The 18,210-nt window shown below is 47.1% G+C and overlaps 3 protein-coding genes across 4 annotated transcripts in view; 1 reads left to right on the top strand and 2 right to left on the bottom strand.

Annotated features, from left to right (window-relative positions):
- UTS2R (urotensin 2 receptor) overlaps positions 1 to 18,210 on the top strand; it is a 139,484-nt gene that overhangs the window by 14,147 nt on the left and 107,127 nt on the right. The gene's annotated exons all lie outside the window — the stretch shown is intronic.
- On the bottom strand, positions 1,617 to 10,666 carry LOC142472632 (uncharacterized). Its single transcript, XM_075579718.1, has 4 exons — positions 10,257 to 10,666; positions 7,473 to 7,844; positions 4,090 to 4,181; positions 1,617 to 2,866 (listed from the first exon to the last, which is right to left on the bottom strand). The coding sequence occupies exons 1-4, from the start codon at positions 10,321 to 10,323 to the stop codon at positions 2,735 to 2,737; spliced, it is 663 nt and encodes a 220-aa protein (XP_075435833.1). The 5' UTR covers positions 10,324 to 10,666; the 3' UTR covers positions 1,617 to 2,734.
- LOC142472633 (uncharacterized) overlaps positions 11,837 to 18,210 on the bottom strand; it is a 45,870-nt gene continuing 39,496 nt past the window's right edge. Inside the window, exons 8-9 of the mRNA XM_075579719.1 lie at positions 17,721 to 17,824; positions 11,837 to 15,951 (exon numbers count right to left, since the gene is read on the bottom strand). Coding sequence (XP_075435834.1) covers positions 15,862 to 15,951; positions 17,721 to 17,824 — 194 coding nt within the window. The 3' untranslated portion in view covers positions 11,837 to 15,861. The remainder of the gene's footprint in view (positions 15,952 to 17,720; positions 17,825 to 18,210) is intronic.

The following is an 18,210-nucleotide window of genomic DNA, read 5'->3' as shown; positions in this document are numbered from 1 at the left end:
GAACCGCTGGGTTTAATAGGGCACAGGACATACAAAATAGGTAAAGTACCCATTAAAATAAGTCCCTATTCTGCCATTACATTGTCGCCTGTGTTCTCTGTGTCGCCTTTCCCCAGCGACTGTGACTTTGCTGCCCGTGTCCTCTGTCGCTGCTATGTAAGGCGATAACAGGGGTGGCTGAGATGACGGCAGCAATCTCACCGTGACATTTAGAGATGTATGTTGTGGTCTGCGCTGTATGAGTGGTCGGCTATTACAGGGGGGGAGGGGGGATAGAACAACAGCATTGTTTTAAAAGGTCACACTTTGGTTTGGGCCCAATCTCAAAAACAAGGGCGACGCTGACCGCAGAAAAAGCGCAAACACTTGTGAGCTGGGTGAGAAGAGGCAGCCGCCAGTCTGCAGCGAGAGGAGGCCGCAGTGTCAGACAGGAGCATCAGTCAAAGACTGAGCCACCTGTGCTGAAGCAGGGTTGTCTTGACAACCTGACTTGTTGGGGGGGCTTGAGGACTGGAGTTGAGCCCCCCTACACTCTCCCAATACACAGTTACACGTACCTCTCACCCCCTCACCGATACACATACTTCTCACCCCCTCCTAATATACAGATAGACATACCTCTCACCTCCTCCTAATACACAGATACACATACTTCTCACCCTCCTAATACACAGACACACGTACCTCTCACCTCCTCCTAATATACAGACAAACGTTCCTTTCCCCCCCTCCTAATACACAGACATTAGGGACCCATTTCCTCCTCCCCCCCCCCTTCCTCGCTGAGACATCGGGGAGAATGTAAACAAGTCAGTAAAATGAAAAGACAAAAACACATTTTTATTGTAAAAAACGCAAAATCCATTTGATCAAAACCTTATAACCTCGCGATATCGGGGTCACTAGGCGCGTGCGCTTTCTCCGTCTGTTTTCCCTTTCTTAGATTCACGCAGGGAGTGGTTCATCCCGTGGGGAAAGCAGCCTGCGTCTCCAAAGGACTATTGTGGTTTTTATTTGCGTATTGTATGGACTTTATATTTCGATGGGACATTTGTCTTATTCCATCCTTTATAGTACATCTTCTATATTATCCCTATCCAGACCAAGGGTCATTTTTTCATCATTTATTGGTTAGACTAATTTCACATCTTAGGGGACAAAGATCCAGTCCCTGTCAGTATATTAGCACTGTCCTTTTTTTGTTGTGGGTATATATATATATGTGTACGTGTGTATATATGTACAATGCCTGTTACCTTTTGGATTTTTGTGAGTTTTTAATCGTTTTGTCCATGTTTTATTACATTTTATATATGTTATCACACGGGACCGCACACGGCAAATAGTGAAAAAAGGAAGTGCATTAAAGGTCCAAATAGGACACCAACCTTTTGGTTCACCAAGTAGAGAAGAATGGTTGAGCACTGCTAGAAAAAATGAAGGGCTGGAGGCTTGTGGCAAGTTAAAAATGCTTTAATCTATTGTATAAGTAGACCGGGCTACAGAAAGAGGAGGTTCTCTAACGCGTTTCGCGCTGTCAAAGAGTAACCATTGTGTACAAAAATCACTCATTTATAGATGCCCGAACTTGATGCGGAATTATAGATGCGGAACTTGCTTCCGCACTCGGGCATCTATAAATGAGTGATTTTTGTACACAATGGTTACTCTTTGACAAAGCGCTTTGACAGCGCGAAACGCGTTAGAGAACCTCCTCTTTCTGTAGCCCGGTCTACTTATGCAATAGATTAAAGCATTTTTAACTTGCCACGAGCCTCCAGCCCTTCATTTTTTCTAGCAGTGCTCCTCCATTCTTCTCTACTTGGATTGACCATTACCGGAAGGAGGCACGCCGTATTTCTCCAGGACATTTATGATCCGTGAGTTAACTGTTTGTATCTTAAATTATGCAGTTGATATATTGTAAGGCGATGTACCTGCTCATGCCTAGGGATTAAGGTGATTTACTCCCATTAGTGGGTGTGGGGTGTGCTCTCTTCATTGAGTGCTCATTTCACACACTCACTGTGGGGTTTCTTCACCCCTCAATTGATATCCCACAGTATGGCTACAAAGTGAGCATCCAAACCTGTATACTGCACATGCATTCTACTGAAGTCATACTCTCTCCTGGACCATATGCTATATTGCAATCATTATCCAGATATTAGAAGCACCTATCGGGGATTCATTTCCCAAATCTATTCTTTCGGTTCACTATGTGACCTATTTGGTGTCATATTTGGACCTTAATACACTTTTTTTCCCCCCTCACTATTTCCGGTGCGCTGTCTTTTCAGAACCTGTGGTGCGCCTGCGGTATAATTAGCCTTGAGGATACTCGGTAACCCCAGGGAACATAACGCCCGCTCCTGTTCTATTTAACGTCACGTTATGAGCCCCGTCTTTCCGGAACTTTGACCATCTTCACCATAAAGATGAAGACACCCAGTTGGGCGCCAAGCTTTAGCATTGATACGAATGGGAGTATAAGCGCGCAAAAGCTTGGCCCCCTTTTGTGAATCTGGGCCAAAGAAAGCAAAGAAAGTGAAACTGGTTAAGTGCCAACATTAGTAAAGGTGTCTAAACCCATAGGGTCCTTCACATATGGCACCACTGGGAATCTGCACCCAACAATGTGTTCAAAACAACCGCCAAATATCTACATAACCTAGAAAGAAGCACAAGCAATGTGTCCGGGTGTCGGCCCTTCGTGGCTGGATTTCTTCCCCACTCACACACCGGCTCCTCTCTCTGTGTAAGCGTTTGCGTTTCCTATTGTGTTACGGCGTGATATCTGCGTCATATCTTCATAGACGGTGTTCGGAGTGAGTCTGGTCCTCTTTATCCGGGATTGTCTTGCTCTCTGCTCAATGAAGAGAAATGGGTAATTAGCGGGTTATTGATATCATTGTATTCTTTACATTTCATCGGTTTTATAAGTCTTTCAGTAGGCGTGTGGGCCCTGGAGAGGTAGATTTAAAAAAAAAGTTTTAGTAAACCAACATGAGGGTTCTTCGTAGATGAAATTGCAGTGCGCAGAGGTTTAAAATGTCTCGTCATGCAAGGTCAAGTGTGCTGTTTAAGGTGTAAGGTACTGACGGACGAAGAAGAGATCTGTGAGGTTTGGGAAGCTCTGTATACATGAAGAAGAGATCTGTGAGGTTTGGGAAGCTCTGTATACATGAAGAAGAGACCTGTGAGGTTTGGGAAAGCTCTGTATACATGAAGAAGAGACCTGTGAGGGTTGGGAAAGCTCTGTATACATGAAGAAGAGACCTGTGAGGTTTGGGAAAGCTCTGTATACATGAAGAAGAGATCTGTGAGGGTTGGGAAAGCTCTGTATACATGAAGAAGAGACCTGTGAGGTTTGGGAAAACTCTGTATACATGAAGAAGAGATCTGTGAGGTTTGGGAAGGTCAGTACACGTGAAGAAGAGACCTGTGAGGTTTGGGAAAGCTCTGTATACATGAAGAAGAGACCTGTGAGGTTTGGGAAAGCTCTGACCACATGAAGAAGAGACCTGTGAGGTTTGGGAAGCTTTGTACACGTGAAGAAGAGACCTGTGAGGTTTGGGAAGCTTTGTACATGTGAAGAAGAGACCTGTGAGGTTTGGGGAGCTCTGTACACGTGAAGAAGAGACCTGTGAGGTTTGGGAAGCTGTACGCGTGAAGAAGAGACCTGTGAGGTTTGGGAAGCGCTGTACACATGAAAACCCAATTTTCCCGTTGGGTAATTAAATCTGCCGTTTGGTCTGATATCGGATGGTTCATCTATAATTGCAGAATTCTGTTTCATGTCATTAAACCCTTTGTTTCCAATGCATTGCGGTCCCCACTGGCAGCGAAGGGGTTAAAATCTTAATAAAAAAAGAGCGCTTTCAACATTACTTTCACTTTCAACCGTCCCCCTTTCCCAATAAAACGACTAACATTTTATCCCCTCTTTCCCGCCTGCAAATGATCATTTCCCCCCTTAAATCTTAAATCTTAGATGAGCCGGAATCGGTCTCGCGCTTCTCAACATATTTACCTGCAACATTCCGCTGGGGGGAAAAAATGGCCGCTGACCTGATTTACGATACTTACATAGACTTTTCCTATGATGAACACAAGAAAGAGGAAAGCGCAGATGACGACAGCCATGATGATGATGATAATTATTAGCCTTATATTGAACTCTGAAAGGGAGAGACAGGATGGCGTTTATTTATTTAGTGCGATGATACCAATTACCCCTACATGTCACATTTGATCTATTTTTTACAAACCCACGGTCACCGCAGTATTTTTTTTTGCTACACCTGGGTGCCTACATCCTCTTTGTATAACCCCCCCTCCCCCCAAAGCCCAGATTCATTTGACAAAGGTCTCTTCCCTTAGAATAAAAATGGTGTAAGCTCCCAAAAAGATATACCCCCAACTCACCCCCCAGAAAAGAAAAATTATTAGTGGTACGAAATAAAAAGCAAAAAAATCAATAATTTTAGATTATTATTTATTCACCATACTATGATGCACAGATTATAATGAGATGTATCACATTCTGCGTCTCTGTCCCATCATGCACCTTGGGGAGAGTCAGTAGGAGGAGTTGGGGAGGAGTTACATGGATGCACAGGTTATAATGAGATGTATCACATTCTGCGTCTCTGCCCCAGCTTGCACCTTGGGGAGAGTCAGTAGGAGGAGTTGGGGAGGAGTTACATGGATGCACAGGTTATAATGAGATGTATCACATTCTGCGTCTCTGCCCCAGCTTGCACCTTGGGGAGACTCAGTAGGAGGAGTTGGGGGAGTTACATGGTGCACAGATTATAATGAGATGTATCACATTCTGCACCTCTGCCCCAGCTTGCACCTTGGGGAGTCAGTAGGAGGAGTTGGGGGGAGTTACATAGTGCATAGATTATAATGAGATGTATCACATTCTGCGTCTCTGTCCCAGCATGCACCTTGGGGAGAGTCAGTAGGAGGAGTTGGGGGGAGTTACATGGTGCACAGATTATGAGATGTATCACATTCTGCGTCTCTACCCCAGCTTGCACCTTGGGGAGAGTCAGTAGGAGGAGTTGGGGGGAGTTACATAGTGCACAGATTATAATGAGATGTGTCACATTCTGCGTCTCTGCCCAGCTTGCACCTTGGGGAGAGTCAGTAGGAGGAGTTGGGGGGAGTTACACGGTGCACAGATTATAATGAGATGTATCACATTCTGCGTCTCTGCCCCAGCTTGCACCTTGGGGAGAGTCAGTAGGAGGAGTTGGGGGGAGTTACATGGGGCACAGATTATAATGAGATGTATCACATTCTGCGTCTCTGCCCCAGCATGCACCTTGGGGAGAGTCAGTAGGAGAAGTTGGGGGAGTTACATGGTGCACAGATTATAATGAGATGTATCACATTCTGCGTCTCTGTCCCAGCATGCACCTTGGGGAGAGTCAGTAGGAGAAGTTGGGGGAGTTACATGGGGCACAGATTATAATGAGATGTATCACATTCTGCGTCTCTGCCCCAGCATGCACCTTGGGGAGAGTCAGTAGGAGGAGTTGGGGGGAGTTACATGGTGCACAGATTATAATGAGATGTATCACATTCTGCGTCTCTGCCCCAGCATGCACCTTGGGGAGAGTCAGTAGGAGGAGTTGGGGGGTAGTTACATGGTGCACAGATTATAATGAGATGTATCACATTCTGCGTCTCTGCCCCAGCATGCACCTTGGGGAGAGTCAGTAGGAGGAGTTGGGGGGGTTCTTTTTTCCCTTGTATTTGCACCCCCACATCTGAAGTGGCGTAAAAATAACATTCTGCATTAGATAAGAATATATAAAGGAACGAGCGCACGACTCAGTGTAGTATAAAAATGATATAATGTGTAGAATTACAAGGCGTGAGTACGGCACGTACAGAAATTCAGTTCTTTTAAGCATATCATGCAACAAACGGCTGGGTTACCACAGTCGATCCACTTCCAGCACGAGAGAACAGCATTGTCAGCTGATGTATGCGATGGCCACGGAACCTCTTGGGAACAGCTTACTATCACGGAAAGTGGACAGCTGGTGTCCTCGACAGGTAAAAAGTGTTTCCTTTTCAGGAACCGCAGTCGTAAGATCCACCCGGAGAATCCGGAACACCAGAGAATCCGGAGCACCGGAGTATCCGGAACACCGGAGTGAGCACGCCGATGTAGTGGTTGTTAGTCTCCGGCGGGGAATAAAGCTGTCCTGTACTGCAGTGAGCGGCGGCTTGTGATGTCACCGCTGCATCACATACGCAACAAGACGGCGGACAGTCAAACGCAGCCCCGATTTTCCCCGCAGGGGAGTTGTTATAAAGCTGTACATCGGCAGTGCTCACTCCGGCGATACGGATACTCCGGGGGGATCCTACGACTGCTCACGCTTTGTAATTCTACATATTACATAGTATATATAAAGGGACAGTCACTGAGTAAAGAGACACAGAGAGTCTCCTATTGGGACTCAAAGCGCGTCAAATGACAGTATTGCGCGCGATACGCAACACATAGGGTTTATACAGACACGGTCCCTGCCCCGCAGAGATTACAATCTATGATTTTTGGTGCCTGAGGCACAGGGAGATAAAGTGACTTGCGCAAGGTCACAAGGAGCCGGCACCGGGAACAGAACCGGGCTCCCCTGCTTCACACTCGGTGTCATTACTCACTGAGCCGCTCCCATCACAACTAATTACACATACATCTTCTCCTAGTAATTATATGAAAGCGACATCATGGCCTGTAGAGATTTTGCCGTTGTATATACTGTAGAATATATTTCTGCGTTTTGTGAGTGTGTTGCTAGCACACTCTGATATAAATAGTGCGGTTTTTATACGTTCTGTGAGTGTGTTGCTAGCACACGCTGATATAAATGGTGTGGTTTTTATACGTTCTGTGAGTGTGTTGCTAGCACACTCTGATATAAATAGTGCGGTTTTTATACGTTCTGTGAGTGTGTTGCTAGCACACTCTGATATAAATAGTGCGGTTTTTATACGTTCTGTGAGTGTGTTGCTAGCACACTCTGATATAAATAGTGCGGTTTTTATACGTTCTGTGAGTGTGTTGCTAGCACACTCTGATATAAATGGTGCGGTTTTTATACGTTCTGTGAGTGTGTTGCTAGCACACTCTGATATAAATAGTGCGGTTTTTATACGTTCTGTGAGTGTGTTGCTAGCACACTCTGATATAAATGGTGCGGTTTTTATACGTTCTGTGAGTGTGTTGCTAGCACACTCTGATATAAATGGTGCGGTTTTTATACGTTCTGTGAGTGTGTTGCTAGCACACTCTGATATAAATGGTGCGGTTTTTATACGTTCTGTGAGTGTGTTGCTAGCACACTCTGATATAAATGGTGCGGTTTTTATACGTTCTGTGAGTGTGTTGCTAGCACACGCTGATATAAATGGTGCAGTTTTTTATATGAGAGGACTTTACTGACCCTGGTTGAGAATGGGATCCGTCTGTGAAGCACAATCAGCGACCGTAAGCAGTGTCCCCTGTCCGCAGATGTCCCTGAAATCGCCCACTGCCCCCTCACACAGGTAAAGATCGGTGTCTTCCTCACTCAGATCCCGCAGTGTTATGGTGAAATTCAGAACCGTCCCGGTCACACGGAGACGGGTCTCGTAATCCGGTTCTTTGGTCACAGAATTAGTATTATGCACATACATTATTTGCCTGGAGCGTCTCCGCAGATACACCCCAATCATCGGCTCCCGGGACGAGGTGGAACAGCTGATGTTGGCGGATTCTCCGGGCCAAACCAAGATGGTTTTAGGATGTTGGGCAATTCCAATGTTACTGTTTTTTTCTAAAGAAGGAATCACAGTGACTGTCAGGGAGCATTGCAATATTAACCCTTTCGCTGCCAGAGAGGTCAGCGACCCATTGAACACCCCCTATAATCTATTGAGACGGAAGAGTTGGGCCACTTCTATAAGATGTAAAACATAATTACTGTATTACCTTTTCTGCGCCTCTACTCTGAGCTCAAGATACTGTTACCGTCCTGTCTGCACTTTTAATAATAATTAGGGTGACCAGGCGTCCTGGTTTATGGCTGTTTGTGTCAGGAACCGACTCTTCTGCCCACTGTCCCAGGTTTTTCTCTGCGCTGGCCGTGCATTTGCGGTCGGTGCTTACCGACAATCGCACATTTGCAAGGGCTGATCGCACATAAGCATCAGGCGCTTGCCGTTTGCACATGCGCAGTCGGCGCTCACGTCTGCGCGGCATTTGTTCCAGTTGTTGCCGGGACAAATATGGTCACCCTGATAATAATACACCTTTACTCCCACTGTGTCTGTTAGCTGCTCAGCAATACACTTAGATCAGAGGTTGTCAAATCCAGTCCTCAAGGGCCCCCAACAGGTCAGGTTTTCAGGATATTCCAGCTTCAGCACAGGTGGCTCAATCAGAGACTCAGTGTTCGATTGAGTCACCTGTGCTGAAGCTGGGATATTCTGGAAACCGGACCTGTTCGGGGGTCTTGAGGACTGGATTTGAGAACCCCCGTACTTAGATTGTTATATAGTTAACAATTGACAAGTACTGCGTAATAACCCAAACAATAAGTGAATCCTATAGTGATTAGTGGGTCAGCTAATTACAATGGCAGCCAAAAGGCCATACAGCATCTGTCCAAATGATTTGTACAACAATGCGATGATGAAGAGAAATAAAGTCCTTGGCGCAAAAAAAGTCAATAATACCAGTCCTGGATTCTGATACTTAGATCCGTCCCAATGAATAGTCGCTGATCCCAGAAGATCTCTCGGGGACTGGAAACTCTGGAGGTACAACCCCCCCCCACCCCCACTGTTCCGCCGTAACCTGCGCAGTGTGAATCGCTGCACAAGTCAAACGCCTACTTACAGCAAATAAAGAGGTCTCAGGCAATGGAAGATGTCTTCTGCTTCAGTCAGACAGCTGGATCCACAAAGTCTCCAACACGCGTGTACCCATGTATGAATAAAATCAACATAGCCTGGTATAAGGGATAACGTTTATTGCCTGAGACCTATTTGTATTGTATGTCTTTATATAGCGCCAAAAGTGTACTAGGCGCTTCACAAAGAATATAGTACAGGGAATTATAATCATACATTAAGCGCAGAAAAATCAGACCATAGAGAAGGAAATCCCTGCCCCGGAGAGCTTACACTCTCTAGGAGGTATGTTGGGAATCTTACAGAGACAGCAGGTGAGGGAATAAGTGCTGTAGATGGCAGTGTTTGGCCACAATGGGTGGTAGGAGTGACTGAGTGTGGGAGAATAGCTGTGAGTGCAGGCTACTGGGATGCTTGATTTGTGGGGCAAGTTTTAAGGTTGGTCAGAAGGTTAACGCCATTTCCATGGGAGGAGATGGCAGGGAGGTGAGGGTGAGAGCAGGTGTGTTTATGTCTGGGTTCAGGTATAGGGGAGATCCCCAGCAGCAAGAAGGAGTAGAAAAAAGGTGCGACTAGAGGATTTGTGGGGGTGCTTTTTATTGAGGGTTAAAGAAGTTGGGAAAGAGGTGTATAAATAATGGTGCAGTGTATGGGCACAGACATAGGTGGAGGGGAGGAGAGATGAAGAAATGTGGATATGAGGTGAGTGGGGAAGTTGGAGAGAACAGAAACGTTTACAAAGGAGTGAGGAGACGGTAAACAGAAAAAGCAATAAGGGAGGGCATAGTGAGATGCAGGAGGAGAGACTAAACCAGGTATTGGAGGATAGGAAGAGTACAAATGATCACAGCAATTAGAAAGTCACGTTCTCACAGTTCCAAGGTTGTAGTTGTGTTTGCCGTGCAGCGTCCAGATCTTCTCGTAGAATTCACCTCCAATTTCCACTCCTATTTATTTGCTGTAAGTAGGCGTGTGACTTGTGCAGCGATTCACACTGCGCAGGTTTCTGCGGAATGGAGTGTTTTTGGCTGCCATTGTAGTTAGCTGACCCACTAGTCACTATAGGATTCACTTATTGTTTGAGTTATTACCCAGTACTTGTAAATTGTCACTGTAGTCACATATAATTATTAATATTTCTGTGCATTATTATCACCATCGGTGCATTAGGCACGTCACCTTATTGGGTTTTTATTAGTAGGTAGAGCGCTTAGTTGTATACTATTATTAGTAGTGTTTGTTTAGTATCGTATGTGTGTATATAGTGTACCCCCAAATATAATAGGTAAATATGCTGCTAGTTATTGTAACATGGATGCAGGGATTGTACGCACCTTTAAAGCAGGATGAGCCTGCGGCGAGGGGAGACGCGATAAGCATGGAGAGCACGCACAGTAACATCCTTCCCCAAATCTGTAAATAACTTTCTGTGGTCACAGTCTGTGACAACCCCAGTATTTACTGCGGCGCGTGCACAGATAAAAGCCGCGGTCTGTAGGGGAGCGATGGGATGGTCGGGGGAAGGGGGGCCGCGGCCATGACGGGGCATATCTGCCCTTCCATTGGCTAAGTACACACTCCTCCGGCGCAGCGATCGGAATGATTACCACATTACTTCTCAGCAGCACGTCACCCTTGTAGTAGTGTGATAATCATTCATATTGCTGCGCAGGAGGAGCGTGCACTCAGCTCTGGAGGTTGGGAACTTTTCCTACTGGAACACTGCGGACCTGCTTCTGGTTGCCGGAGGACTCTCCAAGTGGCAACACCCATTCGGTTCAAAAGAAGTGCAGAAGTGGACAACACGTACTGGCCCTGATTCCTGCATATGAACTACGCTGGAAAGGGGGACATTATCTATCCCAGGCTGCACACCTCAGCACGTCACTATTGCTGTGATGCCGCCTTTACTATTTATATTTGCTGTGACCTCACTTCTTCTCAAATTATGCACTTCTTTCTACCAGCCTCATTATGTCTCTAACTATTCATATATCTCCATCTCTCCTTCCTTCGCCACTTCTCTGTTCAAATGAACTCCTTTCTTACCTGTGCCCTCTGTCACTACTATAGCTGTAGGTTTATAAGCCGTGCATACCACGTCAAATTCACTAAACCATTTTGCAGGGTCTTCTTTGATTGAGGGTGTAACAGGGACTTATACCAGTTGAAATAAAGCTGCCTCTAGTCTGAAAATCCAGCAGAGAGCTGGTTAATTGCAGCTAGTCAATTAACCAGCTCCATCTGAGTAATCAGAGGAGGGTAAAAAAAAAAAAACCCTGCTGGGGCAAAACCAGAAAGAGACTCCTTAGCACCCAACTGTGCTGCCATGAGGAGAGAGTCTTGTGCACAAAGGCTGTGCTGAGATCAAGCCCCCCGGACACCACTGACCTAAAGGGTCACCTGCTTAAGGTACCGCTTGAAACTTTGGGGTGGTAGGCTGGTAAGGGGTTTTTCCTCCCAGTCTTCCAGATAGGGACTGGGGAGTGAGTTAGCCCTTACACAGGGATACTGTAGGTGTTTGTTGCTTTGTTTATTTTGTTTTTGTATGCTGTACAGTGTTTAAAGGGACAAGCTAAATAAAGCCATGTTTAAATTTCCCCAAAACTGTCTCCTTGTGAGTACGTCTGCACCTGCCTCTTACAGGGGAAACATTGTTTCTAACTTAATAAGATCCCATAGGGTAACCCATAGCCGAATTGAACACCGTTCAGCACCGAAGACCCACTGCTTCCCATTCTGGGGGTATAAAACGGGGGGGGGGGGGAGGGGGGAGGAGGATGGGGTGGAGGGTGTAACTGCTCCTTTCTGGCATTGCTAATAAGTGCCATTAAAATGAACATTGACATTAATTTAATACCATTAACAAGCTGTCTCATTAAACAGAAGAGCCCAACACTTTTCTGGAAAGAGATTAGTAAAAAACATGTTTTTATTATTATTTAGTTTCATTTTGTACAAATAATTGTGTTTTCACGTTTCGTGAAAAGAATTTCACATAAAAAAGGACTTTCCCTGACATGTAAAATATATACACATTTTATTTGATATGTACATACCCCAAATCCCTATGATCTTTTTTCACATCCTAAACGCACATTTTAACGGATTTCATTGTGAGAGAGAGAGACAGAGAGAGAGAATCAGCCCATGTCTCCCCCCTGCTGGATGAAGCCTCCCCAGTGATCCCCCAGGTCCTGCGGTTACAGCGTCTCTTCTCCACGTCGCTCCCACACATTGTCTGATCTCATCCTCCCATCTTACTTTTGGTCGTCGTCCTGGTCTTTTTATTTCTTGGAATCGAGTCGAGTACCATCTTGGTCCAACGATGGTCATTTCTGCCTGTGAAGTGTCCGTCCCACCGCCATATTAATTCCTTAAGTCTTGTGAAGATATCACAGACGTGTTGAGTTTCGAACCCATTCATTATTTTTCCTGTCTCTTCAGTTAATACCCATCATGCATCTCTTTGTACTGCTTTGAATTGTCTGAAGCTTCTGAATGATCTTTCTTCTTGATGCACAGTGGAAGGTTCCTATTGTTTCTTACAAATGCTCTGTCCCATCTTCATTCTCCTATTAATTTCATTCAAAAGGTTCCCATCCATTGTTATTTTCCGACCAAGGTAGACACAGTCATCGACTTCTTCCATTTCTATTCCATTTATTTCGATCTTTGCAGAGTTGACCAATTTGGGGAACATCACTTTGGTATCGCCAAATTCATATGGAGGCCACATTCTTACTTGCTTCAGCAAATTCTCCAATTTATCACTGAAGGTCTACTCGACTTGTGGCAAAAATAACAATGTCATCTGCAAATCACAGGCGACTCATTTTGATTCACTTTTCTTCCCAATCTAATGCCTCAAACAATTCTTCGCGTTCCTGTAAAAAGCTTTGATGACACGGTGTCTCCCTGCCGCACTCCCTTACTGATCCTGGTGACACAGTGTCTCCCTGCCGCACTCCCTTACTGATCCTGGTGACACGGTGTCTCCCTGCCGCACTCCCTTACTGATCCTGGTGACATGGTGTCTCCCTGCCGCACTCCCTTACTGATCCTGTGACACGGTGTCTCCCTGCCGCACTCCCTTACTGATCCTGTGACACGGTGTCTCCCTGCCGCACTCCCTTACTGATCCTGGTGACACGGTGTCTCCCTGCCGCACTCCCTCGCTGATCCTGGTGACACGGTGTCTCCCTGCCGCACTCCCTTATAGATCCTGGTGACAAGGTGTCTCCCTGCCGCACTCCCTCACTGATCCTGGTGACACGGTGTCTCCCTGCCGCACTCCCTTACTGATCCTGGTGACATGGTGTCTCCCTGCCGCACTCCCTCACTGATCCTGGTGACACGTTGTCTCCCTGCCGCACTCTCTTACAGATCCTAGTGACACGGTGTCTCCCTGCCGCACTCCCTTACAGATCCTGGTGACACGGTGTCTCCCTGCCGCACTCCCTCACTGATCCTGGTGACACGGTGTCTCCCTGCCGCACTCCCTTACTGATCCTGGTGACACGTTGTCTCCCTGCCGCACTCCCTTACAGATCCTAGTGACACAGTGTCTCCCTGCCGCACTCCCTCCCTGATCCTGGTGACACGGTGTCTCCCTGCCGCACTCCCTCACAGATCCTGTGGACACGGTGTCTCTCTGCTGCACTCCCTTACTGATCCTGGTGACACGGTGTCTCCCTGCCGCACTCCCTTACTGATCCTGGTGACACGGTGTCTCCCTGCTGCACTCCCTTACTGATCCTGGTGACACGGTGTCTCCCTGCCGCACTCTCTTACTGATCCTGGTGACACGGTGTCTCCCTGCCGCACTCCCTTACTGATCCTGGTGACACGTTGTCTCCCTGCCGCACTCCCTCACTGATCCTGGTGACACGTTGTCTCCCTGCCGCACTCCCTTACAGATCCTAGTGACACGGTGTCTCCCTGCCGCACTCCCTTACAGATCCTACTGACACGGTGTCTCCCTGCCGCACTCCCTTACAGATCCTAGTGACACGGTGTCTCCCTGCCGCACTCCCTTACAGATCCTACTGACACGGTGTCTCCCTGCCGCACTCCCTTACTGATCCTGATGACACTGTGTCTCCCTGCCGCACTCTCTTACAGATCCTGGTGACATGGTGTCTCCCTGCCGCACTCCCTTACTGATCCTGGTGACACTGTGTCTCCCTGCCGCACTCCCTTACAGATCCTGGTGACATGGTGTCTCCCTGCCGCACTCTCTTACTAATCCTGGTGACACGGTGTATCCCTGCTGCACTCCCTAACTGATCCTGGTGACATGGTGTCTCCCTGCCACACTCCCTTATTGATCCTGGTGACATGGTGTCTCCCTGCCGCACTCCCTCACTGATCCTGGTGACATGGTGTCTCCCTGCTGCACTCCCTCGCTGATCCTGGTGACACGGTGTCTCCCTGCCGCACACCCTTACTGATCCTGGTGACACAGTGTCTCCCTGCCGCACTCCCTTACTGATCATGGTGACATGGTGTCTCCCTGCCGCACTCCCTTACTGATCCTGGTGACATGGTGTCTCCCTGCCGCACTCCCTCACTGATCCTGGTGACATGGTGTCTCCCTGCTGCACTCTCTAACTGATCCTGGTGACACGGTGTCTCCCTGCCGCACTCCCTTACTGATCCTGGTGACACGGTGTCTCCCTGCCGCACTCCCTTACTGATCCTGGAGACACTGTGTCTCCCTGCTGCACTCCCGCGCTGATTCTTATCTTGCTTGTATCTTCATGTAATCTAATAGTTGATGTGACATTCTTGGAAATGTTCTTCATAATACCAACGTATTCTTCTTCAGCGCTTTGTCTTCTGGGACTGCTGTAGACAGAATCAAATGCTTTTTCGTAATCTCTCTGTCTCTCTCTCTCTCTCTACATACATATTTTTATATACACACCTTTTAGCTACATACATCTCGGTTCAACATCATATTTCAATGGCACATTTGATCGGATTTCAACGTCATTCAGTGATACAGAACACCCCAGGTGCATGCAATTTCAATATATACGAAACTAGTGGTAGAGGTACAGCGTTTAAGAGCAAGATGGTAGAAATCTTATAAAACATTCATTTTTTTTTATATTGCACCAAAAAATGCACTTATATGACACTTATATACATATATATTTTGTAGGGGCTCAGGGGTTCCTAAAATGAGCTTGCTGGGGTTCTGTGTGTTGTTTGCACCAAAAAATTCAATGATTTTTACATCTTAACATCCGTTTTCTTATGCTAAAATATATTCAGTGTAACTGTCAGTTCTGCGTACCACTAACACAGTGAGTTCTACTGATGACCCGAGGGAACGCCGCCGATCGCCATTTTGTCTTCATTTTACTTTGGTCACTTCTTGCCCTTTCCAATAGTGAAGAAGTCGATGTGCGTTGGCTGGTATACTGTACAATAAGTCCCCTGAGTGCTTTTCCAAGCAACCCCAGTATGCGGACTGGGTAACTGATCTGGGTGGGACTTTTACGGGGACTAAAAGCTAGGTGGTAACCCTCCTCCCATATATACATCGGCCGTAGGAAAAAAACACCCACAAAGCTGTCTAACCTCAAAACAAACATCGGCGCATAATGGTCTTATTTATCATACTCCGTATCCGCTTCGGCCAATGGCCGGTGGCCCAATGCCACTCACAATAGAGTCTCTTGACCAACCACAACCCACCTCACTGGTCTTTTTTTTTTTTTATGCCCAATGAATCTTTGATCTATTTGGAACTTTATAGTAAATGTTTATATATACATATATACACACGCGGGCGATTAGAGCTTCCAAGGAGTGTATGTGGGGAGCAGGATACACGAAGCCTCCAGGATATGGACTAAGTCGGTAGTGTTTAAGCCCGGACCGGCCTTGCTGTGGTTTCTAGATACAGTGTATCTCAGATACACCCCCTTACACATTGGGTGGGTCTCCATCCTCCTCTACATTCAGCATTGTGTGCTGGGACTCGTTCTGCGGAGCTGGAACTAATATTATCCTCTTCTGCAAACACAAGATTCACAGTTACATCAACTCGGCCGTCGGTGGGCGACACAGGGTCACAGGATCCCTCTAAGCACAATGTGATTGGTCAGTGCCTGTAGGAGTGGCAGCTTTGCTACTCGGAGCTTTCTGATTGGTCAGTGTCACAGCCCAGTGAATTAAAACAATCCCAAGTCAGCAGGTCCTTTTCATTTTACTGGATATAGATCCAATGTTGGTCTTTCTCCCTCCTAATAGAGGTACCGTATTTCCTCGATTGTAAGACGCACTTTTCCCCCCATTTTCACATGGCTGAAATAGGACTGCGTCTTAGAATCGATGTACTGAAAAAAAGAAAATCAGCCAGGGGGCGCTGCAGAAGAAGCCACAGCAGCTTTCAGCGTTTAACCTAAAGCTGCTTGTAACCGGGTCTTTTATCCCTGTTAACAGGCTTGCCTCTAATCCAGCAGTGTGCTGGTTAATTGCACACCTGCAATCAACCACTTGACCTGCCTAATGAAGGCTCTGTGAAAAAGCCTGTTCCCCAAAACAGGGAGGAGATTTTCCTCAGTACACAAGGGTGCTGACAAGAGGAAAGAGGTCTTGAGCAGAAAGGCTCTGCTGAAATCAAGACACCCAAAGACCTATATTCCTGGACACAGGGGACCCAGGAACCTACCAGAAACTGACATGTAGGGACACCAAGTGCCGGCCCCCACACAGAAGGAGCCGTGTGTGTTCGGCTGCATGCATCACAAGCCCCCCCACTCTGCTTGCTGGAAGTGCGCTGCCGGCACTCTGTCTGTGTGTGTGTCTGTGTGTGTGTCTGTGTGTGTGTCTCTGTGTGTGTGTCTCTGTGTCCCCCTCCATTCTCTCCCTCCCCACCTTTCCTCTCCCATTCCCTCCCTCCTCCCCTCCCCCCTTCCTCCCTTCCCTCCCTCCCCCCTTCCTTCCCTCCCTCCCTTCCCTCCCCCCTTCCTCCCTTCTTCCCTTGCCTCCCCCCTTCCTCCCTTCCCTCCCCTCCCCCTTCCTCCCCCCCCCCTTCCTCCCTTCCCTCCCTCCTCCCCTCCCCCCTTCCTCCCTTCCCCCCCTCCCCTCCTTCCTGCCTTCCCTCCCCCTTTTTCCCTTCCCTCCCCCTTCCTCCCTTCTTCCCTCCCCCTTCCCCTCCTTCCCTCCCCCCTTCCCCTCCTTCCCTCCCCCCTTCCCCTCCTTCCCTTCCCCCCTTCCCCTCCTACCTTCCTCCCTTCTTCCCTTCCCTCCCCCTTCCCCTCCTTCCCCCTTCCCCTCCTTCCCTCCCCCTTCCTCCCTTCCCTCCCCCCCTCCCCTCCCTCCCCCTCCCTTCTCCCCTCCCCCCCCTCCCTTCTCCCCTCCCCCCCCTCCCTTCTCCCCTCCCCCTCCCTCCCTTCTCCCCCCCCCCTCCCTTCTCCCCTCCCCCCTTCAGATAAATGTGTGCTAGTTAATAAAAAAAATTCTACACATTTAATATAGTGGGGATTTTCCTCCCAATTTTTTTTTTATTAAATCAAGGATGCGTCTTAGAATCGAGGAAATAGGGTGTATTAGTATTTTATCTGGTAGTGTTAGGTCCTGCAAACTGGGTCTGCCTTGCCATGGCCTTGCCGTGGCTCGCATGCTTACAATGCTTTGGCCAAAGGGTTAAACTAAATGACCCTTTTTCAAGAGAATGTATAAGTATTTTACTGTGTATTTTTGTCACATTGGATGTAGCATTGGGCCTCTCTGTCGCTTGTTGTATAAGTGAAGTGAAGTAATAAGAATCTGTTACTCACCTTGTGTATGCAGATGGCTAAACCCGCGCCAATCAGTAGTACGATGATGGGTATCACGATGTACCATCCTGTTTTAGCACTCGTATCACTCGTTTCTTCTGTCTCTGAGGTGTAAAAATTGTTACATTCAAAAGTGTTCTTTATCTAAATTAATTTACTTAACAGCAGCCAAAATATACCCCGATAATACAAATAATAATGTGCATGTATATTCTAGTGTCTAAGAAGAAATGATTGAAATCTGCTTGGACCCAACTCTGGAGGCAGACATCTTTTTGGTATTTGATAATAATAATAATAATAATAATTATATAATATATCAAACAAGAGGATTGCTGCCTCCTGACTCCATGTAGAAACATGGATAATTGTGTTTATCATAATTATCCATGTTTCTACCTCGGGTAAGGACGCAACCTCCTTCTCTTACCGTGCACCCCAAAACCGGAACAACCTACCGGAGACTCTCACATCCACCACCAGTTTAAGT

Source organism: Ascaphus truei, chromosome 22 (assembly GCF_040206685.1).
Source record: "Ascaphus truei isolate aAscTru1 chromosome 22, aAscTru1.hap1, whole genome shotgun sequence".
NCBI lineage: Eukaryota > Metazoa > Chordata > Amphibia > Anura > Ascaphidae > Ascaphus > Ascaphus truei.
Note: the sequence above shows the minus strand (reverse complement) of the source record. Positions and strands in the feature narration are given on the sequence as shown.

What these genes read in the sequence shown, in the direction of transcription:
- LOC142472632 (XM_075579718.1), bottom strand. Translation starts at nt 10,323, where the DNA reads ATGTTACTGTGCGTGCTCTCCATGCTTATCGCGTCTCCCCTCGCCGCA. An exon ending in AGGCTCATCCTGCTTTAAAG is followed by an intron (nt 7,845 to 10,256) that starts GTGCGTACAATC and finishes TTCCTTCTTTAG; the next exon opens with AAAAAAACAGTAACATTGGA. An exon ending in TCATCATAGGAAAAGTCTAT is followed by an intron (nt 2,867 to 4,089) that starts GTAAGTATCGTA and finishes TTCATTGAGCAG; the next exon opens with AGAGCAAGACAATCCCGGAT.